This window comes from Aptenodytes patagonicus, chromosome 13 (genome assembly GCF_965638725.1).
Source record: "Aptenodytes patagonicus chromosome 13, bAptPat1.pri.cur, whole genome shotgun sequence".
Taxonomy (NCBI): domain Eukaryota; kingdom Metazoa; phylum Chordata; class Aves; order Sphenisciformes; family Spheniscidae; genus Aptenodytes; species Aptenodytes patagonicus.
This window is the reverse complement of record NC_134961.1, coordinates 6,101,227-6,127,861: the sequence shown is the minus strand read 5'-3', so window position 1 is coordinate 6,127,861 and position 26,635 is coordinate 6,101,227. Positions and strand designations below refer to the sequence as shown.

The 26,635-nt window shown below is 46.9% G+C and overlaps 1 protein-coding gene across 3 annotated transcripts in view; it reads left to right on the top strand.

Annotated features, from left to right (window-relative positions):
* LMF1 (lipase maturation factor 1) overlaps window positions 1–26,635 on the top strand; it is a 206,423-nt gene that overhangs the window by 43,648 nt on the left and 136,140 nt on the right. For 2 of the 3 annotated variants that reach the window (XM_076350797.1, XM_076350795.1), the window contains one exon: window positions 17,187–17,335. In XM_076350797.1, coding sequence (XP_076206912.1) covers window positions 17,187–17,335 — 149 coding nt within the window. Of the gene's footprint in view, window positions 1–17,186; window positions 17,336–20,519; window positions 20,577–26,635 lie in introns of those variants that run through there. The other variant, XM_076350796.1, reaches the window with a different exon arrangement.

Below are 26,635 nucleotides of genomic sequence, written 5' to 3'. Positions count from 1 at the left end.
TTAGGGTTGTCTTTTTATTGCTGTGTTTTGTTACTGACTATGGGATATAGACATGAATAAAAATAGAATTGTGAGGCTTAAAATATTAGCTGTTGCTTCATAACGTTGCTGTGTCAGGAGCTTCAGGATTCCTCCATCGATTTCTCTGGCCCTATAGATGCAGCAACAGTTGTCCAGACCCTGCAGCTGGAGGGGGTGCAATACCGTGGGACAGAAATAATTAGCATACTTAATTCCCTGTCAAGGGAAATTGGCTTGATGGATGAGGCAGAAAACAAGAAATGAAGAGCCCCGCAGTTCTAAACCTGCCGGCGCTGCCGGTGCCACCACCGGTGCCTTGGGAGTGGGTTGGGAGCAGGGCTGCATCGCTTTGGTGCCTGGTGTGGTGGTACCCGAATTACAGTGCAAAGCCACCTAGCCCAAAGGACACGGGAGAGGAGGTAAACTGAGGCAATGGCACGGCCTGAAGCAGATTGTGGAAGACTGGAGACTTCCCACGGAGCATGCGGCACATGTTTAGTCTTGCACAGTCATTTCTGCAAAGTGCAATTACGTAGTTACTTTGCCTTGGGTAAATACAGATTTCAGCTAGCGCAAGTTTGAAGTGGATGTTGTAACTTTGGGAACATATATCTGTTTTAATTTCCTTTCCAAGATTTTCTTGATCGCTCCCTTGATACTTTTCCCATCAAATTATTCTCTTGACAGTTAAGCGTGACAGCTCAGGTCTCTCAAGTATATTTGCTCCTGTCCCAGATGAATTTGGGCTTGGAAACTGCGTCGGAGGGGACAGGTGGGGACAGGTCGGCAGAGCAGCGGCTTCTGTGGCGATGCATGCAAAAGTGCGAGCAAAAGGGGAAAATGGAGCGTATGCCTGGCACCATCTTTAGGCACCAAGCTCACCGGTTTTAGGGCTCGGGTGTGCCTGCCACCCTCCTCCGCCCACGGGGCACAGCCTGGACCACAGTGCAGGCTCCGGCGCTTGGTGGGGCGAGCGATGCTCAGCCCTCCCACCCCACGACCTGGGCTGGGGAGGGAGCCGAGCACGGGACTGTCACCCGAACTCCCTGATAACTCTGTCGGGGGAAGGATTTGTCCCAGGATTAGGTGACCAGTGCCACCGTTGGAGCACCTCTGTGACGGGTCTGTGTGCTGACAGACTGAGCCGTCTGCTTTGAGTGGTGCCCCTGGGCTGCCAGGTGATAGGGCTACTGACGGGCTGAGTTACCAGGGGAAAACTCCTCATTTAGGCAAATTACCAAAAGCTGTTGAACAGCAGCTCTTCAACCTTCGCAATTAGATGGTGTCTCTGAGCCCTTTGGCTTGGCTTTCCCAAGTGTCTCAGTAAAGAAACGCTCCCGTTTACCCAGGCAGGCAGTTATTACATTTTTGTCATTGTGCTCTGCTCTACTATCCCTGTTTACAATTTGTTTCTTACCTGAATAATTCTGTTTAGCTGGATTTATTAAAATAGTGTGAAAAAAGGAAACACAGGGCATATAGTACTGTGTGTGCAATGATTCAGGAGGAGTTAAGGAGTAACTTTGCATTACCCTTTAATTTACTGTGGTCGTTATAAATCCTATTAGATGTTGACCATGGGTTGCTCATCTTTGTACGTGACCAACAAATCTGTGTTCAGAGTCATGGCCCCACCTTTGCCAAAGGTGTAAATGATGGGGTTCTTTGATTTTTTTTTTTTGTTTGTTTGTTTAAAAAGTATAAAATAATATATAAGTTGCCATTTTTGCCAGGTTTGATGTTGAATTCTGCCTCCTTGGAAGCCAAGTGTGGCTTTTCTGGGAGTTTCCTTTCAGGAAAGTGTTTTTGGAGGAATATTTTTGTTTTGTTAACACGTAATGATATTGACTGTTCAGTAATAGGCAACAACTCTGCAAAATGGCCAGAAAACAAAGAAAAATATACATTATTTTCCAAGTGTTGGGGAAAATAGGCACAGCGAAAGTAATTTATCCCAGCTGGCATTCTCAACCATAAAACGAATGCGTAGTGTTTTCCAAAAAATAGGGTGGCTCATAACTTCCAGGAATTGAGAGCCTTGTTTTTCTTCAGGCAATATTAGCAGTGATCATTCTCCTAGAAGATGTGCAGTTAATGCCAGTTAACTGTGTCTGTGTCATTAAAAGCAGACTTGGTCTGGTAGTTCTTAATTTTATTTAATAAAGTCCTAGGGTATGTGCAGAACTTCTACTGATGGATATCAGAGCTAAGATATGGGCCTCCCCAGTGAAAAAGTGTATGTGAAAACACATATAAAGTGGTCTGTTTTCCTCTAGTTTCAATGTTTTCAAGAAGAAAAAAAAAAAGGTTACTGAGGAATTCATGTTCACGCAGAAACAAACTCGGCGTTGGAAGTTTCCTTGCTACTTCTGTAGTGATAAATTTTGGGTTTGTTTTGGAAGTTTTTCTCCTCTCCATCCCTCTCCTTTTTCCTTTGTGGCTGCATCTTCATGTTGGAGCCCGTCCTGCCGCGTGTGGTCCCCAGCCCAATGTCCCTTCTGCAGAAGCAGCGGCTGGGGGAGCAGAGGGCCGGGGGCTGCCGCGGCCCCGCACCGGGCACAGCCTCCCTGCGTGCTCCCTGCGGACTCCCGCTGCCCTCGCTTTTGGCAAGACCTTTCCAAGGTGCATCAGGGTATGACCCGTTTTCAGGCACAGGAAATAAAGGGCCTAGAAATGGTAATTTATCATGCCCCTCAGGCAAATGGGAATTAAATATTTGGAATATATTAATGCTAAATACTCTGTGTTGCTAGGTCTAATTTCCGCTGAAGGGAAGCATGTTCATATTTATTTTGAACCAATAAAGCAAACCCGGGTCATTGTTATGGATGCTTCACTCGGGCGGGCGGGTGACACCTGTAGGGGTTTAAGCAACGGGAGCCAGCCGGGAGCAGGATGCCCCGTGGCCACCGTTACCAGCAGTAACACCTACCCTGACAAAACTGGGAGGGCTTTGGGGTCGGGCAGCGGGTCTCGGGGTCACGTCTGCCTGCCCGTGCTCGGGGCGCTGGCAGGGACCCGCACCTGCCGGGGGCTGTGCATCAGGGATGCGCGGCTCCCAGGAGCATCCCTAACCCCACCGGGCAGCGCGCGGGGGCACCGGAGCCCTTTGCTGGTGTCCCCCCACTTTCCCGGCGGCTGTCCCCGACCCCAAAACACGTGGTTCGGCCGTGTCTCCTCTCCGGACTTGCAGCCTGGCTGCTGTTATTGAGGCTTCCTTATTTTTACAAAGTGGATTTCAGAGTTGCTTTTAGAACCATCATAAACAGTTAAAACAACTAAACTGCAGCTGTCAAAATAAATAACCCTGCTTTGTGTTGCTTTATCTTTTTGTTTTCTTACCACTCTGAAACTTGCTTATTCCTAAAAATGGAATCCACAGTAATTCTCACAGCTGCTGGTTCAGATTAATAAGGGTGTCTGTCTCCAGCTCTCTTGCCAGTGTCTGAGATTTTGAAGTTTAACAAGTAATATCTATACATGTGGCAAGGAAACATAGTGAATGGCATGTTAATAAGAGCAACGCTTAATGAATGCCAGATCTGGCTGTTTCTCAACATAAACCTGATTTATATTTACCTTTTTTTTAATCAGCTGAAGTCTAAATTTATATTTTAGATGCATATTATAATTGGGTATTTACTCCTGTTATTTTGTAGGTCGTAAGCCAAGCTTCTTTATGCTCGGGTGGAAGCTGCTCTGGATGACTGCGGTGCGTCCGCATTTCGTAGAGGGAGTAAAATGCTGGGACAGGCTGAGAAAAGAGCTTTAAGAAATGGCCTGAGATCTTACGACTCTTGCAATTATTTTTCTCTCCTCTCAGTGTATGCTGGTGAAGACTGACGGGTAATTTGATCGTGGTGGGGAATTTCTGCAGTAGCGGGAATAGAAAAGGCAAAATTAGGGCAACGTTTGGGGCTGTCTTATGGCAAAAAAAAAAAATCTAAGATGTTACGGTTTTGACGTGCTGCTTAATAATTGTAACTGTTTCTGGGGGATGTGGTGGAGAGGTCATCATCTGAAATCTCGATGTCAGGCCTGCGGCATTTTAATTAGCTTTTCTCTGTTTAAGCTGGAAATGGCAGGTTTGGGTTCAAGGTGGCTGAGCGCGGCTCTGTGTCCTGTGCTGGCTGCGGGTGGTGCTGGCTGCATCCTCTTCCCTTCTCTGCCTCTGAAATCCATTAACGGGTTGGCTTTAAAGGTGTCCGGAGGACACTTCTGGCTTTTTTTCAAAATGAGTAATGATGGGAAGAACACCAGCTTCTACAATGGGTGGGTTTTGTTTCTCCTGCTTTGGTAAATTGTCCTTTGTATGTGGCAGCAGATTCGCCAGGGTAGGTCGGTCGTGTTGAAGGTTTAATGTTTCCTGCAGACTGATTGATCATCTGAACAGTCGCTTACAGATCCAGAAGTGAAAATGTTGCTGTTGCTGAAAATAATTGTGTTGAAATATTTCTGATTTCTTTTATTGTTTATAATTTTCAATGTGTTAACATGTTAGTTTAGTTGTTCGAGCACTGAATTAAATGATTGCTGATCTAGTTGATCTCTTCCTTTGTATCAACAGGGAGATTTCGGGACTCGGAAGATTTGGCACATAGTTCAGGTCTCTGACCATCAGCATTTCTGCCTGTTTGTGTGTTTGCTCATCTCTTTGTACTGTGCGGGGAGAGAATGACTTCCTAATGCAGTTGACTTTTTGGCATTTGTCCCATAATTGCCAAAAAAACTGCTGCTTCCTCCTACGTATGCATCAGATCTTTTTAAAATCAGATGGGTTTTGAAAGCAGCTTTTTGATTTCCTGAGATCTGTGTTTGGTCTTCCTTCCTCCTGCTCCCTCTTTCTTCCTTTGTTCCTGGAGGTTAAAGATGTGGGTGTTGAGGTCCCATTAGTCATTTTGGCCACTTCTGAGCTCATCATGTTGAAAAATGTGTGGATTAAACCATTCCTGAATTACAGCGGATTTACATCACTGAAGCTTCGTTAGAGTTAGTTGAGTTACTTCAGAGTGATGTAGCTGAATGGAGAGTCTTGTTTACTTCTGCTGGGACAGAGGGGATGTCCTAAAGGACACAGCAATATCAATGTTCTTATCTAACTGTAATCCTGAAAAATAACCTTCACTCCAGACAGAGCAAATCCCCTTTTAGAATCAGAAAATTCATATTATAGGTACTGTAGTGGTTTTCTCTTGCTGTCTTATATAAAGAGTATCCTTCTTTTTTTGGTTTGTTTGTTTAGCGCTTTTTTTAAAAGGTTTTGAGTGTAAAAGATGATGCAGGAATGTAACTGAAAGCTCCTTGTGTGGGTTAAAGTAGTTTCTGGAGTTCGCCACCGCCGGAGGAAATGGGCCCTGTGGTTATCTCCCTCCTGATGGCTGTTGGCTCAAGCGCTGTTGCTGTTCCCTTGGGTGAACGTGGTCAGTGGGATCCGGGCTCTGCAAACACCGGTTCTCCCCAGGCTCCTGCTCCACATCTGGTTCACGGGACTGATGATGCCTCCTGGGTGCTTGGTGTGCGCGTTCTGTAGGCATCTGATGATGGGTTGCGTGTAACTGCGTGTCGATGAGGGTTTGTCACGTTGAGTGGTGGGACCGTGACCATGGCCGGTGTCTCTGGCCCGTGCACTGGTAAGAACGGCCCGTTGGAAACCAATGTGCCGTGCCCGCAGGCTATTATGCAAAGTTGTGCCCTCCGTGCTCTCCTTCTCTGGGACTCCTTTTTACTACCAGGACCTGTATTTCCTCCCCTGCACTAGGACAGCCTTTCACGTTCAACCTAAAAGTTGGCCGTAACCTGCTCATGGTCTTCTCACATCTCACTGTTGAGATTACACTTTTGTTGCTGCTCCTGTGATCCTGAGGCTGTTGGGGTGTTGGATGGGTGTATCTGCCTTGAGGTTTATGACCCATGCAGCCTTTTTTTCCCTACTCAGTATACAAGCTGTACTTTAAAGGCATTACGTTCAGGAAAAAATTAGGGAGGCAGAGAAAATTTTAAATGAGAGGTCCACTTCAAACTGATGGGGAAACCGGATGAAGGAGTCATCCCTCGGTGAGTATTTATCATCATCTGCAAATGTTGATGCTAAAACATGTGCTTGCATGAGGCTAAAATGCGATCTCTCTAGGGCAATGGGAATCTCACATGATACAGCAGGAAAAAATTGTCTAATATGCTTTTTATTTCGAGACTTGCTTTCTGTCTGCTAGCAAAATAGCTTGCCAGGTGCCTTCATGGTATTGGTTTTAATTTGTTCTTGCTTGAAGTGTACAAGTGGGGAATGATAGTTTTGAAATGGTGAAGAAAGTGGGCTGGTTGAGCTGTTAGGCTCAACGTTGCCATGCTAACCATGTTAACAGCTGCTAATGGTTTCTTTAAGCTGCCAAAGCAGCCTGAAGATAGATTTAACACCCAACAGACACCTGTTTTTAGCAATTTAGCTCTGCAGGCACATGGCACAGTGCTGCAGGGGTCCTGTCCATAAAGAACAGATAAAATGTGTTCAACAGTTGCTTGAGAAGGTGGAAATTGCTGGCTTTCTACTTCATAGTAGGGCTTTCTTGGTGGAGAGTAAGGAGGAAAAGCACACTAAGAAGGAATGTAACCTGGAAGACATGAGCACCAAAGGGATTTTTTGGTATTTCAAACTCAGCTCCATCTTCCAAAGCCCTTGGTGTCTTTCCCTCAGTCAAAGGACCTTTACGTCCTTGGTTGCAGTGTCCTCCCAAGGTTCAGAGTGCTTTGCAGGTGAGATTAAGGTGCCACTTCTCCCAGATGCTTGGAGGTTCCCATTCCATCTCTGAAAGAGACCACCGGTAGCAAGGCCAAGTTGCAAGATGACCTTCCCAGGAGTTTTAACCCCAAGGCGGTGTCAGAGTCCCCGCTGGCTGATCCCAGCATGACCTTAAGTTTCCTGAATGAACGTTTGTGCTCGTTTCCACCAGTTTTCTGCCTGCCTCTTCTCTTGGCGCAGTTTATGTCCTGTGACCACGTGGACTGCAGCGGCCACCAAAGCCGAGCACAGAGCCATCCCCAGAGTAGCGGGGGGTGCTAGCAGGGGGGAGGCCCTGTTGGGAGAGGCAAGCTGGGCTAGGGAGGGTGCGTTGTATGCAACAGCGATGGCCTTCTGGTATATCCCGGTCATGTTGGGGTAGACTTGAACTTCTGACCCCATCAGTCCCATATCAGCTGTTGATTAATGCTGGGAGGAAAGCCTCTTTCCCTGTGAAAGAGGGCTGGGAGCTGAGGTTCGTCTCTCTAAGGCTTTCAGAGCCACCACTTCAGCCTCCTGAAGCTTTGCTTGACCATTCATTGCAACAAAGGGGCTTTGAGAGATTGCAGTTGCTGAATCGCTGTTAGCTTCACGGAGGGAAGGTGCTACAAACGCCGGTGCAGGATTTCTGTGTAGACCTCCCTGCAGAGAACAGCACGGTGCTTGCAGAGCTCTGTACAGACCAGCTCCGAGCTGAGCAAGTGCGATGTTTTTATGTGAGGTGGATTTTGGGCTTTTCCAGTCACATAGCAGGAATGTGTATAAAAACTACCGATTCCTGAACAAACCCTGACTGTTCTGGTCTGGTAGGTGAGGGTTCAGTCTTTGCCTTTCTTGTCCTTTGGGTATCTTCTGGTTTTGCTTATTTTCTTTTAAGCCAAAACCTCCTGACTCTGTGCACTTGGCTGTGCCATCACGTATTCTTTTCATCTGATCAGCGTGGGTTTCCAGAGAGAAAACTCACCAGAAAACTGTAACTGGCTTTTAGTTATATCCTGGACTTCAAAGCGATCGGCACAGAAAGGATAATTGGAAAGAAAATCCCTTCCAGGTTATAATTGTTTGTCCCAGGAACCGGAGTTCCTTGGTGATGATACATATTTTCCCTTTTGTTTTCCTAGTGCCATGGGAACCTGGCAGTAGATGGTCTCTGCTGGTATGTGCAGTGTATACCTGAACCTCCGCACAGGGGAACGGAGGAATCACAATACTGGATTCAAACCAGTGATCCATCAAGACTTGCTTCCAGCAGTACCAGAGCCAGCTGCTTCAAAGGAAAACAGAGAGCTCCGCAGTAGGCAGGTTATCGGTTTTGCAGGGAAAACTTCCCTCCGACGACTCCCGTCAGCCAAAGATTGTTCTCTGCCTTCAGGCTTTTTTATTTCAAGCCTTTAAAGCTGCTTTCTTTTCTTCCGCTGAGAATTGATTGAGTGGGAACACGCTGCCGTGCCCTAATGCAACGTGTAGCACCAATACTAAATGGATCGTGTCACCTGGTCATGGTGGCATCACTTGTCCTTGGCCTCTCCTTTCATTCTGCATCTGTTCCCGGCTCTGTTCGACATCTCGTTTCACAGTCAGTCCCTTCCATCGCTTCCCATTTCATTTACGAAGTTCTCTGTGTTGCACGTGGTTGTGGACTGTCGTAGGATGCCCAGCTTTTTTTTTCCTCCCCCCATCTGTGTGGCCAGCCTAAATCCTGCTGATCTTTGTCCAAATTTATTGATGGCCATCATTGACCCTGCTCCTAATAATCTGTTACAGGGAAAATGGGGTGAATTCCCCGCTGTGGGAGGTGAGTCTGGAGGAGCTGTTAAACCTGCTGTTGGGTTGCCCTGGGGCTCAGCACCAACCTCCACCCTGCCCGCAGGAGGATGGTGGGCAACGCTGGGAAGCCACTGCCGTCTCTTGGCAGAACCACTCCTGATGCTCGTTCCCCTCAGCTCACCGAGATTTGTGGCACAGGTCTTGTGGCTGTTGGCCATGTGAAGATTTTGAGGGATGGCTTGAGATGTTGAGAAGTCCAGTGAGTGAGCAGTAGCTGCTGTGGTTACACCTCTCCAGAGACAACACACCCCTCGCTGACGAGCAGCAGTGCTTGCATGTTCTCCTTGCCCTGATGGCCATGCTTGAGAGATGCTGGTGCCCGTGAGTTCATACGAACGCAGATGAAATTATTTTCATTACTTTAAGACAGAGTAATTAAATACAGTATATACGGATCCCTCAAAATGACAGCCGCCCACAGAGCTAAAAACAGGAAATCCATTAACTTCATTATTTAAAAAATAAAATAAAAATCCTCCCAACTGATTCCTCTGTCACTTAAAGTTCTGCATGGAAGGAGGGCTAATTTAACGCTGCATTAACTCACTGTTATCACCCTCCTGTTACCTAAGTAGTTTCTAATGACTACCCTGGAGAGCACTTGGAAGCTTTTAAAAGTTTTTATGCTAAATTTTTTTTTTTCTGTGTGGTTTATACTTTAAGAGCAAAAGTTATTGATAACATTTTTCCAAATCTTCCAACAACATCAAGAACTATTCTGTTGGCTGCAGAAATGCGAAGTATCACTAGTCTCTTCTCTCTTTGGCAGATGAGAAATTTGAAACATTTAATGTAGGTGGTGGTTGGGGAAAATGGACGCGGCAGAGTTTGACTGCAGGAAGCTAGTTCAGATCTTGGGCTCGTTGGTGTTTGTGGCAGCAGCATGTCCTGGGGGTGGGAGTGGAGGAGCAGGGTTATCTGCTCTTGCCCAGGACAAGATGCCAAAGGGGACTCTGTCCTTCAGCCCTCTGAGCTTTGGCTTTCATAGCTCTGAAAAGACTCGAGACCCCGTGGGGCAGGCGGCTTGCGAGACGTATCTCTTTGTTCTGGGATCTGTAAGTGAAAGGCACCACCGAATTGAGAAGCAATAAATCATTGTCTTTCCTCGTTGTCTTTTCCTCAGAGCTGTGGTGGACCGATTTCTTTCTTTTTTTAAGCATCTCTCTTCCTTTCTCTGTCCTAGTTCAGATATGCTTCTGAGGTCAGCATCTGTGGCACTCGGAATTTTGGCGGTTTTTTGGGGGTGACTTCAAAATGAAGCATTCTTGTTGCTCTGCAGTATTTTTAAGTCTTAAAGTTGAAACTTTCTGCTTTATATCAGCTGAAAAGGGAGCTTTGCCATGCTCCTAAGGTGTGTGCAATGCCAGTGCCTGGGCTTTGCTTTCCCCCTGATTGGAAGAGCTAAATTATTTCAAAGTTAAGCCTTGCATGCGTGCTCTGCCTGTTGATGGAGGAGATTCAGAACTGCTCTCTGAGATTAACAACAGGGTTTTCGTGTTTACAGACTGACTGTGTGACTGCGGAGAGACCTAGTCTTTCCATTAAGAATCGCCAGAAATTCTGTCCATCGGGAGCCCTGGGAAACTTTGAAAACTTGACACAAACTTGAATGTTTCTTGTATGTGCTCTTTGTGCCTCTACTTTTTATTGATATTTGGAAAGCTAGAGAGCGAGGGGAGTGAGTCTGTACCCTGATAGGTTTGGTGTCCTTCTGGAAAAGGAAAAATGACTGGAAAAAAGGCAAAAAGGGGCAATGTCGCAGGGGAAAGGCAGCTGCTGGCGATGCCTCGTGAAGCACCCAGTGCTTCTGGGGTGCAGAGCACAAGCGATCATGGTGCGAACTTCTGCACAGCGTGTTAAAGCGATTCACTGAACATCCTCTGCTTTCTAAGGGTTTCCTTCTTCTGTCGTCTACGCTGTTTGCATCTAGCTGTTGCTCTCCTTAAGCCTGAAATGGCACAGCAGCAGACGGATCCTGCTCACTTGGGTTTTTAGTGTCATCTTCAGCACCGTGGTGCTCTTCCCCTGCCCCAGGGCTGGCCGGTGAGCCCGCTCCCCTGGCACTTGTCTTCAGCGGAGAGTTAAAACCAGCACGTTTCGACAGGTGGTAGCTGGGACATGTGAAACTCCTGCGTGAAAGCCAAACCCAGTTGAAACTGGTGATAACTTTGCCATGGGTTTTAGTGTGGCCAGTATTTCACGCTGGAGATAAAAAAGGTATTTGTAGTTAGCTGGCAGGCGCAGTATTTTAATTTATTAGAGGACAGGTTAGCAAGACACTTCAAAAATGATGCAGCTCTTTTTAGGATAGTTAGGAGCTTTGCTTTCCTTTGAGGAAGTTGTTGCTATGAATGATGAAAGTTGTAATCATTTACAGAGTTGTTTTTTTTTAAAAAAAAAAGAAAAGTAAGGAAAAAGAAACATTTTCCTTGGTTTGGGTTTGTTTGGGGTTTTTTTTGAGATTTATCTTTCACAGTTGGAAAAGAGGGCTAGGTTTGGCCTCACTGTCCTCCTTTAAGGCAATATGTACTTATTAAAAGAAGTATTGATATTTCAGTACAGTTCTGAGCATTTTCTAATTTGATCTGCATTTCTGCAAGTGGGAGATGAGTACGGGTGGTGGGGTGAAGGAGGAGACCCTGACGGGGAAGGGTCTCATGGTAGGGATGAGCAGCGGGTGCAGAAGCCAAGAGCAGCCCGGTGCCCGTGGGAGCACACCGGCAGGTAAACACCTAATTACTCAGCGTATTGCTGAGCGTATGCTGCCAGACACGGGTCTGTTTGCATCGGTTGGACCGCACGTGGTAGTTGCAGCTAGTATTTGCAGACTGAAGTCCTTGGTCGGAATATCCCGTAGTCGTCAGCGTAACCCATACTATTTTCAACAGGTGTTTTAACGCTATAGCTGAAATTATATCATACCAAATTTCAGGGAGGTAGGGAGTAGAGGCTCAGGAGCAGTTAATCTAATTCCAGTGTAAGTCAGTCTGTATTGGGTATCTCCCCTGCTTCGGCTGCCGGGGCGTCTGACACACAATATTCATAGGGGGACAGCTGCACTGTCCGCTCCCCAGCTCCTCTGTGTGCTGGCTGCAGAGAGCGAGCTGTAAAACGCGTGTACGTTGTAGAAGCATTTGTCTGTGCCATGCAAACGTGCTCTCCGTAAATTTTGTGTGTAGATATGTATATACAAAGAGAGACGGTTTGCTGTTTCACCTTAGCCCATATTTTAGGAAGGGGAATTAATAAAAAGAAATTAATTATCTGAGCTACTTCTACCATAGCTGGGTATGGGTTTTGATTTTGACCAGATGATTTTTTTTTTTTTTTTCCTCAGAAAAATAGGTTAATTGAAAATAAGAAACTTCATTATCTTCGGACCTGACTATTTTGTATTTAGTTCTGAAGGCTTTCTGTCCTTCTCCGCCTCATTGCTTTCTGCCTGACTGTCCGTGTAAACCGAAAACTGGTTTGGGATGCGGGAAGGCTGAAGGTGCAGCGTGCAGGGCTGGGTGGGAAGGGGTTGCACTGGCTTTCCTCTATAGCCATGGACAAGCTGCAATAATTTGGCTGTTTTTTTCATCAGGTGTTTGATGGTAAATAATAAAGATGAAAATTGGAAACCTTAATGATATAATGCTATATAATCTATATTCCATTAGAAATAATACCCTCTATAGGGAGCCATAAAGGGGCTGCTTTGGACTTTTCTGGAGGCCGTTCATACCAAACTGACTTTTTTTTAACATGATAAGCACCAGTAATGTTTTCTGCAGTGCATCAGATGTTCCTGCCAACGTGTACGGTCTCTGCCGAAGGACTCGGTGAGACCGTGCGGTGCCGGCTTTCGCAGTTCCTCTGTCAAGCAGCAAATAGTTTTTGACTCTAGAGATCACTTGATGTTGAGCTAAATTTCCTAGCTGAAAATTTAAACTATTGGAGGGTTTATATAATTTTAGAGAAGAAAAACATTTGAAAACCCTAAAAGGAATATGGGAAAGCTTTTTTCAGTTTTGTTTTTGCTTCCTCCCCTTTCTTATCTTTCCTGTCCCCCTGGCACATCCTCCCCACTTCTCCTCCCTTGCCCCAGCAGAGACCTCTAGAAAATGCCAAACTATGGATTTTTGCCGCATCGAGTTCAGAACATGTAACAAACATTTGAAACTCGTGTGGGGCAAGTGCAGCCGCCATTGGCAGTTTATTTTATTTCAATTCCCCCCCCCCCCAAAAAAAAAAAACCCCCGTGGCTCCCTCTCCGGCTGCGCGGGAGATAACAATGGGGCGCTTTGTGCGGCTCTGCAGCTGCTGAAATTTGACTAGATCCAACTGAAGAAAACAGGAGCAGGTGGGTCAACAACGTGACCCTTTCGTTCCCAGCAGTATCAGTGTGCGCCGGGGCCGGAGGGACCGGGGCGGAGGTGAGCCCCGAGATTTAGCCCAGGCAATAAGGATGTGTTGGTTGGCGCTTTGAGGATGGGAGCTGCCTTTCTGAGATAGCCCCGATGCCTCTAAGTATCGTGGGGTTTGCTACCGTTTATAAAATGGGTTTCACTCCAAAAATGCTAGGATTGGGAAATGTCGCTGTATGCGATAAACTGGCACCGCTACAAGCGAGAGATCTTTGCTCCATTACCGGTGCTTTGATTCCCGTATTGCCACTAGTTTCTCGGTTTGTGTGATGCTCCGTGGCTGCCACGCGGATGCTCCTAAAGCTCCCGATGCCCAGCGCCTGCCCTCCCCTCCCACAGCCCCAAAGCGGGGGATCGTTTGATTCCCCCTCTAGGTCCCCCCAGGTCATGGAGATGACTTCCTTCACCTCCATGTTTTTTCTGTGCTAGAACTGTCCTAAAAAGTGTCGAGGGTGGGAATTTCTGCAGCTTGGAGGAGGGTTGGGTACGTGGTTCCCAGTATGTTTGGTGGAGATGGAGGATACGGTTGTGCTGGGCTCCTTTGCCTGGCGCTGCCGCAGCAGCACATACATCTCATCAACACTGCCCACCTGGCAGCAAGAAGAGGAGGATAAGGATAGGGAGAAAAATACTGTTATTACTTAACTGCACGGGTCAGCTAAGTACTGGTCGTTCCTCAGGTCTTCCCTGCCAAGGTATGATGACTTGGTTGATTCCTTGTCGATGTCACGGTGTGTTTGGGCTTTGTGAGCCTCGGAAGTGGTGTTAAAAGGTGGCAATGCTCAAACTTCAGCAGTGTTCAGCAGACACATGGTTACGGCCTCAAACCTGTCTAAGATTGCAAGGGATTTTGAGTCTGAGGCTTTTAAGGGGTAGCCGTGAACAACTGTTTGTAAGTCAGCAGTTGGAAATGCAAGGTTTCTGTTGATGGATCTTGTAACCTTGCTTTCTAATATCAACTTACAATATAGTGAATGTGAGATGGAGCAGAGCTCCCCCTTTCATGCTGTACTGTGGATACAGTTGTGATGTTCAACAACGTGTTCACGTCCTTGAATGTCTTCATGATTTAGCAGTAATTTTTAGTGGAAAACATGACACATGTAGCATCTCTGATAATCCTACCATCACAAGCGCTCGCATTGCTTATGGAGTAGGATCAAGCATCAAGGCTTAATTGTTTGCGCATGATGAAGCCTGTAAGAGGACTAACAAGTTACGGTCAGGATGAAATCCACGCTAAATGGGGAAGGGGAAAGCGGTGACAGCTTTGGCAGTGGGTTGGGAGCAGGAGGGGTCCAGGGCGAGGAGCTGCTTGGGGTTGGAAAGAAGATGGATGGAGGCTGGAGAAGGAGCTTCTGCTGCCGAGGGCAGGGTATGTGACTGTTTGGGTGATGTGTGCTAGTACGGAAAATTGATCTGCATGACCGCATTACCAGCTGTGGAGACTCAGTCCATCAGGAAGAGGGTTGTTAATAAATCAGAGGCTCTCCGTGCATATCTGCATCTTAAACTTGTTTTTTAGCAGGAACTTGCCGTGATCTGATATGAAGGTCAGTATCAGAGCAAAGTACAGCACAGCACTTCATCTGTGCCAGCAAATCTGCCCGTTGCCATCGATGGGTGCAGAGCAACCAGAGCTGGACAGGATTTAGCCGCAAGCTGAGGAGGTTTAGACGGAGACTTCTGAAACGGTGCTGTGACCGTAGTTTGTCCTTGGCTGCACTTGCAGTTAAACCCTGTTTGGTGCCGGCTTAGCTGCACCCGCTGCCAGCCCCCCTTGTCAGCAGCGGGTAATTTAAGAGGTTTCTCCCAACAGCTGGCAGCACTGTTTGCTCCGGTCCTCCCCTCCCACCGCGGCACTGAGCTGTCCCCCTCGCTGGCACGGTTTGCATCGGATTATGCTGTTGGACTCGCAGCCGGGTGGTGGTGGTGCCAGGATTCAAACTTGTCGCTTTGGAACAAGAAGCACAGGTGCAGGCTGAACTCATGATCCTTGGAGGCCAGCACATACCGGGAAGGCTTCGGCTTTGCTTTGGACACACGCGTGCTCATGCACGCGTCCCTGCGCGCTGGATGCGTGCTCGTATAACCCATTTAACGTGCAAGAAATGTGTCATGTGGGATCGCACGATCCTTTCGTGCCCCTTCCGTCCACGCACGCAAACACCTCCCTAGGAGTTTGGTTTAAAGATAAAATTTAAAAAAAAAAAAAGCCACTGTGTCCTGCTTGGTGAGAGGCGATGCTGCTCTCGAAGGGGAATGCATAGTAGGGATCTAAAGGCTGTTTGGAGATGTAGAGGCGTACGCCTTCCTGCTCAGCCATCCAGCGTGCATCCTATATGTCTGCAGGGGAACACAGTGATTAACATATGAAAACGCTGATAACAGTGGGATTCTTGTGCAGGCAGAAACGAAGGAGATATACTACCATTTTGGTGCCAGTTAGACCCATAACTGCTATTTGTGGCTGGGTTTAGCGACAATTAACCTTTCACATTTTGTATTAGCCATTGCTTTCCTGGTGCAGCTGCTTTTATAACAATATACTTTGCTTCTCCTCTCAGAAGCGCTAATTTTGGCAGTTGGGGTATCTGTTCTAGAAACAACAGGATGTATGGAGGGAGAATGGGGATTTTTTTAATAGCTGTTTGACGTATAATATTTTTGGAAAAAAACCAAAGCACGTTACATTTTGATTTAAAGGACCTTGTGCATATTAAGAAAAAGGAGGAGATTGCATGGCTGCTACTTCGAATATTTTAAAGCAAATTCAATGTAGTTTTGCTTGTGTGACAATGTCAAATCATGGGTTTTAAAAATCTCGACCTGGTGTGCAATCAGGTCTCTCAGACTGGAGCTGGAAGAAATTAATGCCTTTGATAGGTGTTTCCCTGCCTGTTTGGGCTGGGTGAAAGGAGGTGTTACGGACCAAACTTTGTTGCTGCCATTTGAAAACTAGGAAAGTGCCTGGGGGACTCTTGGGAAGGAACATGGCTACAGGTGACCCACAGGCACTATCTGGTTTAATTTATGTGGATACGTAGGTGGGAATACCAGCATCTTAAATGGCGCCAACGAGGTTGCTGAGTTTTCAGGAATTGTCCCCACTAGTGTGCCATTTAGTGTCTTTTTTTTTTTTTAAAATGGCTTCAGTGTGCAATTGTATTGCGCAGAAATATTTGAAAATAAGAGTGTGTAATTGGAGGTAGTAAGTTGGAGTAATTTGGTTTTGGCCTCAGTATATTGTTACTTAAAAACGTAGTGGAGGTTGGACTTCACCTGTCAAAACAGAGCTGCTGTGCTCTGGCTCTTCCTGAATAATCATTTCAATATTTATACTCTATGCCGTACTGGAAAAAGAAAATGCAAAATGCAGATTTGCCTGAAGTAGGTTATAGTCTGTCTTCTTCAAAGCAGGTAACAGGTTCATTCTGTGGTTACAAGGCCGTGCTTTGATCTCAGCTCCGCTGGTATTCAATCTAGAGTAATTTTGCCAAATCCAGCGATGTGTAAAACTGGCTTGATGGATGATTTGGACTTTTTTCATTATGATTTTTCTTTACGATTAAAGATTCAAAGCTTCCAGTTGCACGTTAATGTTGATGATGAGCAAGACAATGTGATTTTAATCATCATCTTTTGAAGATTGAGACTGCCCCATTTCGGCACAAATCCAGTAAAGACAGTGGGACTGGTGGCAATGGCTCAGGCAGTCCCTGGTCTGCAGGAATCAGTAGCGGCACTGATCAGTTGTGTGCCTGGGTCACCATGCCAATTCCCAGGGCGCTTAGATCGCATTTTCCTTTGCTTCATAAAAGTTCTTATTCTTTTCTCTTGCTTCACGCTGCGTAAAATAACCATGTAAACAACAAAAGTGTCCGTGTGTGCTCTTGGAGAAGAACAGCACAACCCAATGCACCGAACGTAGATCCACATCATTCACACTGTAGCTTAAAGCATCTGAATTCCCAGCGTGTGATGTGTGTGTTAGGAGTTGGTACTGACGTTCCCCCAAGTTAAATTCAGAAAGCATTACAGTTTTGTTTTTGTTTTGTTTTTCTTCTTGGGTGTTTAAAATTTGTGAAAGGATAACTTACAGGACTTGTACAATAACTCTTTTCTTTTTCATTTCTCACATGTTGGCACTACAGGATGGGAATCGCAGCTCCTGGAAACCGGGTTCCTGGGGATATTCCTCTGCCCTCTCTGGACCCTCTCCCGCCTGCCCCAGCACACGCCTCCTTCCAGCATCGTCATCTGGGGATTTCGGTGGCTGATTTTTAGGATCATGCTTGGAGCGGTAAGTGGGACTTCACGTTCTTGTCTTTTTGAGGTGACAGCAAAAGGAGGATCTCATCCTAGCAGAAAACCTGCCCCTGGAGGGGGGGGGACACACATTGGAGTCCTCCGGTGTAGGAATTTTTCTGGTTACAAGGAAGGAGCATGTAGCAGGAAATGCTTCATGCTCCGGTTCGCAGAATCTTTCAACTTATTATTAGTGTTTATTTTAAGGAGGACAAACACAGGAGTAAGACTATCTGGGTTGATGTGTTGGTGCTGCTCTTGTGATTGGCTCTTGAAAAGGAATAAAAGTGAAGTTTGAGACTTGGGCATTGTGGCTTTTTGATAAGATGGTTGGGAATCCAGTGGGTAATTCCCAAGAACCAGGAGCTTTACCCTAAGTTATTTTCTTTGTGTGTGCTTTACTGAAATGTCATTCTCTGCTTCGTGTTTTCAAAGAGAACAATTGCTGCATTACTGTCCCAGTGCCAGTGGAAATTCCCAAGTAGCTTGTAAAAGAATCCATCAGGAACTGACACATCTTTGTTAAAATAAAGGTGTGGCAGGGGCGTTACCCTGTCATCTGGATCCACGTTTCGGACATTTCAAAATATCCCAAAACTTTAAGCTAAGGATCATCACCGTAGAAAGAGATTGCAGGCAGGTAGGACATTCCTGTGTCCATTTGCTCTGAAATCCTCCTCTCACCCCAGCTCTTGAAGTGCTTGAACCTGTAGTCGAGCTAAATAAGCTCTTAAATATCCTCCTGCTCTTAAAAAATAAATAAAATAAATAAAAGACAAACTTTTTTTGTGTTAACCTTAGCGTTACCTGTTTTCAGGTCTTCAGATCAAAGTCAACTTTGATCATGGAGAACGTGTTACCATGGTAGATATTCTTGAAAAGCGTGTGCTGTATGCTTGTTGCACCAAAGGGCGGCTTCCCAGCCCACAACGGTTCAGCAAATTCAGCTTGAAAGAGCAGAAAATTTTGCTTTTTCATATGTGTCGTGCAAGTGGTATTTCAAAACCCACTCTTAGATGTTGCATTCATTCCTTTGCCATAGCTATTGTGTGGCATTGCCAAATTTTGCTCAGCTTCCTAAAGCTGCAATTCTTGCTCATTATTAATCAAATAGATCTGGTCCTGCTGCGGGGCAATACAGATGGATAAAATGACTCCTGAAGGTCCGCTCCAGCACAGCTTTCTATGACACTGTACAGTATCTGCATGTGTAGATAATCCCATAGATTTTAATGCAACTGCTGGCTGAAAATATTTAGTCAGGGTTTACGGGACAAAGTCACCTTTGTAATGCTTTTAAAATGCCATAAGGCTTTCGGTTGGAGTTCAGGTGAACGGTACTGTTCTAGCATCCTACTGTACTGCTCCTGCCATACTCTGGGATGGAGGCTACTGGATGCATCCGTAATTGCAACTTTACTTTAAATGATAGAAATCCAGTCTTTTAGGAAGCCTGACTCTTGTAGAGAGAGGGTCTTGTTTGACCCTCCCCAGGATGAGAGCGGGAGATGGAGCTAATGGGAAGATCTCCGTGCTGGGCTGAACGCACAATGTCAGGACACCCATGGCAAACAAGCTGCTGTGGGTAGGTAGGTAAATGAAAAATTATTTAGGCTCTTGTGATCTGTTTCGTGGAGTCTTTTCCTGGGACAGCTGGGAAATTGCTATTAGAAAAAAAGCTGAAATGGTTCTTAGCAAAACTGCTGATAGGAAAGGAATCGAAATGGGAGCGTCTGCGGAACTTGGTGCTGTTCATGGGAAAATGATGTTGGAAGGGAAGTGTGGTGGCCAAGCAAAGTGCGGTGTATGGCTTTGGGAGAGAAAAATGGAAGATAATCCTTAAAAATGGCCTGCCTTAAACCAACAGACAGTTTGTACATCTGTGCGTGGGCTCTGTTGCAGCGTCAGAGTCCATAGCCTGGAGAAGCAGTCGGGGGGCTTCAGGGCTGGCACTGCAGCAGGCTCCTGCTGCACAGAGGCACTGTCTTCATAGCATCAGGGCTGGGTCTGTGACAGTACTTACTGCTCAGTGTCGCTTCTGCATGAGATGGCCTGTTGACTTGCTGCTGGCTCTGTGCAGAGCTCCTTGGGGACAATAATTTGCAGTCCACGTGAACATTGTAGATGATGAGATGTGGGTCTCCATGCAGTTGATCCAACAGGTATGAAGGGTATGTTGTTGGTCTAGTGAGAACTGTTCTGTTGAAACTTTTTTGGATGAGAAATTAAGGGTGGTTTTGATATTAAATTTTCATAAGAAAGCGTCTGTTGTTCTTGATGTTTTCCCATTTCTCGTTTGGACATCACGTTGACTTGGTTAAAACTGAGATCTTTCAAAGTTGGCTGGAGAAGGTCCCAGTCACATCTACCCTCGAGCCGGCTGAAGCCGCGTGTCCCTGAGCCGTGGGATGGGTGTGGGGAGGTCACAGTCCCGAGGGCAGCTGCTCTCCACCTGAGGAAGAATTTCTACAAGTTTAAAGCAGCGCTTAAAACTTAACACACCAGCCACTATTGAGGCATGGTTTTTACAGTAGTTTTCAAGTATTTTAAGCAACTGTTTAGGGAACACAGTTGAAGGCTGCTAACCTGCCAGAAATATCCATCCATGTTTTATTACAAATTAAATTTCCTGTCCTCTCCTTTAAGCACAGAATGATAAGCACTTTAGTAGCTGGCCTGCGTGGTTTCTTCATTATATTTTTGAGGGCAGCAAAGGTCTAAGTTGTTAAAGGTTTGTGAGTGCGGTAACACAGCACTGGCTGGCCTTTAACGACAGCCATGGGGACCCGTGTGGGTGACCCGAGGGGTACCAGTCTCTGCAGGACTCCTGTGCAGTGATTCAAGAGGAGCTGAGAGTCTTCCCTGTCTTGCTGGATTAGATCCATGAGGTGACCTGTTAATCCTCTGACCTGGCGAAGTCCAAGATGCAAGTTACCTTAAATGCAAGTTGGACTTTGCTTTGACTGTAGGGCTTGGGGGGGCATGGTTGTGTGTGTGTGTGTGGGTTGGGTTTTTGAGGTGGGTTTTTTCGTTTGTTTTTTTCAGGAACCTCATTGTGAATGTATTATTTGGGCCATTTATCACCAATGACATTTTCAACAAATGTCAGCATAGCTCCTTCGTTCCCGATGGATGGAGGCTGACTCCTGTGGTCTTTATGCTTCTCAGCTTCTGAAATGCTTCTTCTTAGTCGTGATGCTGATTATAGAAAGAATCGACAGTCCATGACACCAAGGGTAGGGAAACACAGATAATGTTCTTATCAAATTATACAATCACGAAGTTTGCATCCTGCTTTCCTTTTAAAATGGGAGTCTGACTCTGAGCTTTGCTCTGTTCCTGCTAATTTGTAATATATATTCTGAATTATGGGACAGGTTGGATATAAAAGAAAACCGTGCTCACGAAACATCTTTGTTACTGTTATCTCTGTACTGCTTCTCGGTTTTATCTGGAGAGTAATAACTCTCCCGTTATTTTAGGGAGAGCCCTCTGTAGAAGAGATGCCGCCCCTCGAGTCCCTTGTCTGTCTGGGTTACTGATATGTAAGTAACAGGCATGGGAGAGGAAAACATGGAAAGGTCATTAAGTGGGGATCTATACAAGCAAGTGGAAATCGGTGATTGATGGTATCTTTAATGTTTTGGGGCCTAAACACGTGTACGTTTCCTTCTTGGCCGGGGTAATGACACTTGCAGGCACCGGGAAGCGAGTTTAATGCGTGAAACCGAAGTCTCCTCCTGGAGCGCAGGTGCATCTGCTCACAGGCCATCTTTGATTTCTTCCCTAATCTGGGCAGGAGCTGAAGCACGTGCACAAATGTGGGCTGAAGGAAGTTTTTTCCCAGGGGTGGGATTGGCAGTCATTATGTCTCAGGCAGAAAGAAAGTTTGACTTTCCCTGCACGGTTCTCCGGGGACTCTTCTAGTTGGTTGGGGTAAGGCTTTCCTTGTAAAATGCCATCCTCCAAGTAAATGGCATTCCCTCGGGTCAGCTTGGTTTTTCTCACCTTGTGCTGGATGTTAGGTGAGCAGTGCCACGTGCGGGTTTGAAACACACTTTAGATGGGCAAGCTTGTCTCTCTTTTGCAATGTGATGGCTCCCAGTGAAGACTTCAGGTTCTTACCCCGTAGCTCTCCTGTTTTCTGCAGTCGGTTCCTGTATCATGAACAGTACATGGGGGTTGATGTCACTTGTCAGCCCCTTTTTCTTCTGTTGAGCGTATCATATTTGGGAACCTTTTCCATGCGGAGCTGTAGCAACCAGAGACTTTGCACTGAAGCACTCGGAATTCCTACCAAAATGAATGCTGATGTGCCGATACCCATTGCAGCCCCTCTTGCATCAGCCTGGGAAGGAACAGAGGATCAAGCCCAGTAGCTGCTGGATACAAAATAAACCTGACTGTAAAGGAGGGAGGCTGAACCTAAAGGATGTTATTTCCTAACCTGAATTGGCATGATTGTTACTATCCGTCTCCCCAGAGCACATTAACCATCCTCTCAAAACCTTCCCATATCCTATCACCCCACACGCTTGTTTACAACCTCCTGGTTAAGGAGCACTGGAGCAGCAATACGTCTTTGTACTTTCTACCACTTAAACCATAGAAACCCACAGAGCTGGTGGAAGACATCTGAGCAGCTCATGAAGCTCGCGAATGCACTGTGCCTGCTCCCTTGCTTTGCTGCTGCCTTTTCTTCTGTGTCTCCCTATTAACCTCTCTCCTGCTCAGGAGGTGACTGTTGCTCCTGACACTCAGCAGCATCCCCAGCACGGTCCTGTTTTCTCCTCTCTTAGTCTTAACCAGGTGTCTGCTGCTGAAGCACGTGAGCACCGTCGTCCAGCTCCGGACTGGTGTAAGGGAGCCTTGCTGTTTCCTGGCTAATCCTCCCCCCCAAAAAAATCATGTCTAGGCCTTGTTTTATTGTGCATGCCTTCCCTGGGGGCTGGCTGGGCTTTCTTAGGGGAGATACAGCATGTGACAAGTAAAATAACCCCGGCTGCGTACTTGCAGGAGGCGAGGAGCACAGGCAGTCTCTGCTTCTGGGGTTTGATTGGCAGCAAGTGCTGGGCTGATCTCAAATATTGCTGACTTTTTAAAAGGCATAATTATGTGATTCAATCTATATGTTTGATGTTCCTAATAATCCATTAGTGCAGGATGTAAAGACGGATGCTTCTTAGGAACATGCAGAGGCAACAGAATAGCGGTCCCTTTGTGTGAGCGAGCAGCTTGTTAGGAAATAAGTGATGCAAACAGACGTTTATGGGGCTGATTTGCCTCAGAAGTGCTCGGTGACTTGATGTCTTTGTCGTTTTGCTTACGACTCTCTGTCACTCTGATTTCTTGAAGCTTGGAAGATGTAAAGTGTTGTTTTGTGTTTCCACAAGAATCAAGAGGTGGGTAAGCAAAGGTGCGTGCTCAGCCCGTCAGACATTAACCAAGGACGTTAACCAAACCGCGGTGACTTGCCGAAAGGAGCAGCCCGTGCTGTCAGTAAGGTGCTTTGCTCGGCAGTGTTGCCTGGTGGTAATTAGGTGTTTTGACATCTGCAACTACCTGGGGAGACATCGAAGGCACGATGCTGTGCTCTCAAAGCCTCGGCCCTCTCTCAAGTATATATATATTTTTCAGCAGACAGAGTTTGTTTTCCAGCTGCTCCGTTCCCTGTAGAGCTGTTGTTGGACTTGGTGCATTTGATGGGTTTAAGGACGGTGGGGCTGTCTGCGTGCTGCTAGCCCAGCTCCCCGGTCTGGGTCAGCCTCTTCTCTGAGCCCCTCGCTGCAGGCTGGGGGTCCTGAGGGGTTCTCGGCTCCTGGCAGCCATTTAGTCAAACCACAGATCTTTATAATCGCCTGATCCCCAGTAATGGGACTCGTTGGAGGAGTAGCTGTGCTTCCCCGGTTCGGTGGAACAGCATCTCCCCTGCATCTTGTGGATTTTCAAAGCCAAGTCACATTTGTGCTGTCTGGGCTTCGTGCTCTGGCCGGGCTGTTGGAGGGAGCTTCTGGTTTAATTGCCAGGGCTATGATCATACGCTGCACTAGGTGAGGCCGTGGGCTTTACCCCTGAGATGGGCAAGTTTCTGTTTTGCTTTTGGGTTTTTTTGTGACGGGCAGCAGCATTGCTCATGAGAAAATATAATTTGCAGCTAATGCCCCATTCAGCAAATGTTAGTCCCATTCTGTTTTTGCAAAAGACTTGAAAGTAGATGACAACTTTGTCGAGTTCATATATTCTGTGTAATTAACTGCTGCGGGCGAAAACCACGTGCTGGGGGAATCCAAATACCTGCCCCACTTGTGTTGGGGGCAGGCTGGGGAGTAGCTGTGAGCTGATGAATTGCTAACACCATGTTGCTGAAACTTCGTAGTAGCTCTTTGGATCCTGAAAGTCGTTAGTGATTGCACACGTAAACCATAAAATACAGTTTCTGTTTCTTCATTAGCTGAGTGTCTAAGAAACATTGCGTACATACTTGCTCAGAAATGTGAGAATTTGGTTTTCATCAACACCTGTGTGCGTAACTATAGTAACACTGATAAAACTTAGTAACTGAAAAAACACGTGTAAAGGGATAGAAGTATGGGAACGTGATTTAACTAGATTTTGGGAAGAACCCTAGACAAGGTTCATCCTGTCAAGCCCCCTGCAGCCAGCCTTGGTGGGTAAGGGGTAGCAGTGCTGGGTGTCGGGGGCATCTCCTGATTTCTCTGCCGTGGGGTTTTCCTGCGTTGCATGAGCTTTAACACCCCCCCGTCCGGCTTGCGGTGTGATGCCACGCTGTGCTGCGGAGGAGTTCAGGCTGCATCTTGGCGTGCATCGAGCTGAATCTTGACTTGCAAAGGCTGATGCTTCTGACCGTAGACATGACTTTGATGATTTCCTCACCGATTATTCCCAAGGGCTGCCTCTGCTTGGTACACACAGCTCCTCCAGTCTCACACCAGAGGGGTTTTTTTGACAAGAGGCAGTTTAATGTGGGATTGTTCCCTCCTACCAGCACATCTTTCTGTCGATAAAGCAGATATAAACAGGGTGTGTAATGAGTTCAGGTCTAACTCTTGGAATAGCATTGCCTCTCCCAACTGGAGCTGGTGAAGTATGGCGGTTAACAGTGGGACAGGTCAAGGACTTACCAGGCCAAAAAAGCAAACCAAGCAGTGAGTCCCCTGTAAAAACTGTCCCACTGCTGGGGACAGAAAATATGACTTAGGGACTGTGATGGGGAAACAGGTCCCGAACTGAGCCAGGGCAGAAACTGGGATGAGCGCAGGCAGAGCAGGAGCAAGGACGTGGGAGCCCCATGTGCAGCAAAGGATGCCGTGCCAGTCCGAGCAAGGTGCTAGGGCCCTTTCCCACTTGGGCAGGTTTTTTGAGCTTGGTGCTGCCAAAATTGTGCACAGCCAGGTTCAGGCCGGCCCAGCTCCGTGCCAAGATCTGTCCTCGCATCGTTACATCTTTGGCTTAACTGGGGAGAGTGTTGAATAGCAGGCAGCTTTGAGTGGAGGAGACATGAGTGGTTTTTATGGGGGTGCGTGATAGCGTTTGCATGTGTGCTGTCTCCCCCGCTCCGTGTTACTTCAGGTTTGGAGATATTCAAAGTATGCATGAAGGTTTTTAATGAGTGTGTATCAGCCGTGCATGGCCTGGATTGCTGCCACAGACGAAGTTAGCGGGGAAAGTCATGCGAGGGAACCCTGCCTGGAAGCGTGAGCTGCTGCTGTTTTACTGCAGCTCTGTGCGGCTGCAACTGTGCAGCTGGCACTTGGAGGGCTGGTGCTAAAAGCAGCATGGAAATGTCATTATCCGTTTGCGGCTGGTGTTCCTCCTGTAAAACATGAAGCACACGAAATGCTTTTAGGTCAGGTTGGACTCAAGGGCAACGAGAAGCAAGAGCTGAGACTGAGTTTTCTTGCACCAGAGCGAATGCGAGTGTTTGCTGCTTGCACATGGCATACGGCCGCAATGCTGTCGGGTGTTAGTGGTCCCTCTGGAAGCGCCCAACAGTGACGGTGTGCTTCGATTTATGTGGCTTTTCATCATCTCCACTTAAAGCCAACTCCTGCGCCTCTTTCCTCCCTGCCTTTCTCTTTGTGGGACACAAACGTGGAGCCTGGCAGTTCCCTGTGTTACACACAGCCAAGGGCTGGTGGTTGCTGTGCTGATAACAGGGATCCCGTCCCAACGCATGCTCTGAACAAGGGAGGTGTCACTGGGAATATCTGTCAGAAACGGTGATCAAGGAGGTTAAACGCCTCGAGATTCCCACTCTCTTGTTCCTGCAAGCCTGCTGCGTCCCCGTTTCATGGCAGCGTAGACACATATACAAATGAAGCTGTACACGTGCAACACGGCTTGTTTGGACTATTAATGCAGAGATGGTCATTTCTCAAGAGTTTCCAGTAAGCACTTTATTTGCATCAGGAGGGGTTTGCAATGCCCCGTTAGCAGAGAGCAGGCAGCGCTGCTGAGATGTGTACGTTAGTCAAAGGACTAGGTAGGTGATGTTTGCCAGCTTGATGATGTCATGTTCTGTACAAATAATTATCACTACTGGAGATGCAATGGGGAGGTGGAGGGGATTCAAGCGCTGGGGGTGTAACAGCACGTTGGGAAACTGGAAGTAAATAGGGAATTAAGGTGGAGCTGTGTCTTGCAAAGGATCGCAGACATATGGAATAAGTTACCGGGGAAGGTGGCTGGAGCAGAGAGCATAAGTGAGTCTGAGACATCTTGATTAGTTTCTGGAGGAAAGGATTGAAGAGCGTAGTGAAAAAGCAGGGAAACAGGATTTAAAGCACATTACCACTTTAATTTAAAAGTGCCCAAAGCAAGGAAATTCAGATTTAAAGCTGCCAATCTATCACTGGCTGATGCAGGTGTTGGGGTTGGGAGGACTCCGCGGGGTCTGTGTGCAGATGGGTCCGTGCCCTGCAGGCTCCGCTCCCCGGCCGGGGCAGTGAGCTTGGGCAGCTTAAGCCAAAGCCTCATGCTTGCCCCAAGAATTAGATCCTTTAATATGTGTTTTATGTAATAATATAATAATTATATTTATAATAGATATGTATTTTTATATAATAATATTATAATAATCTGCTGTGTGTGCAGTGTCCTTGACGTCTTCCTTGTGCGATGCCCTTAAAACTGTTGCAGGGGCTGCTCCCCGCTCGCCAGGCTGGTGGCACACCAGGAGCCGGGGACGGGGTCACCCAGGGAAGGGGTTTTTTCTCCCCCTTGTCTTCATGCATTTGCGAGCCCTTCCCGGGGAGTCGCTCCCCCCGCTCTTCCT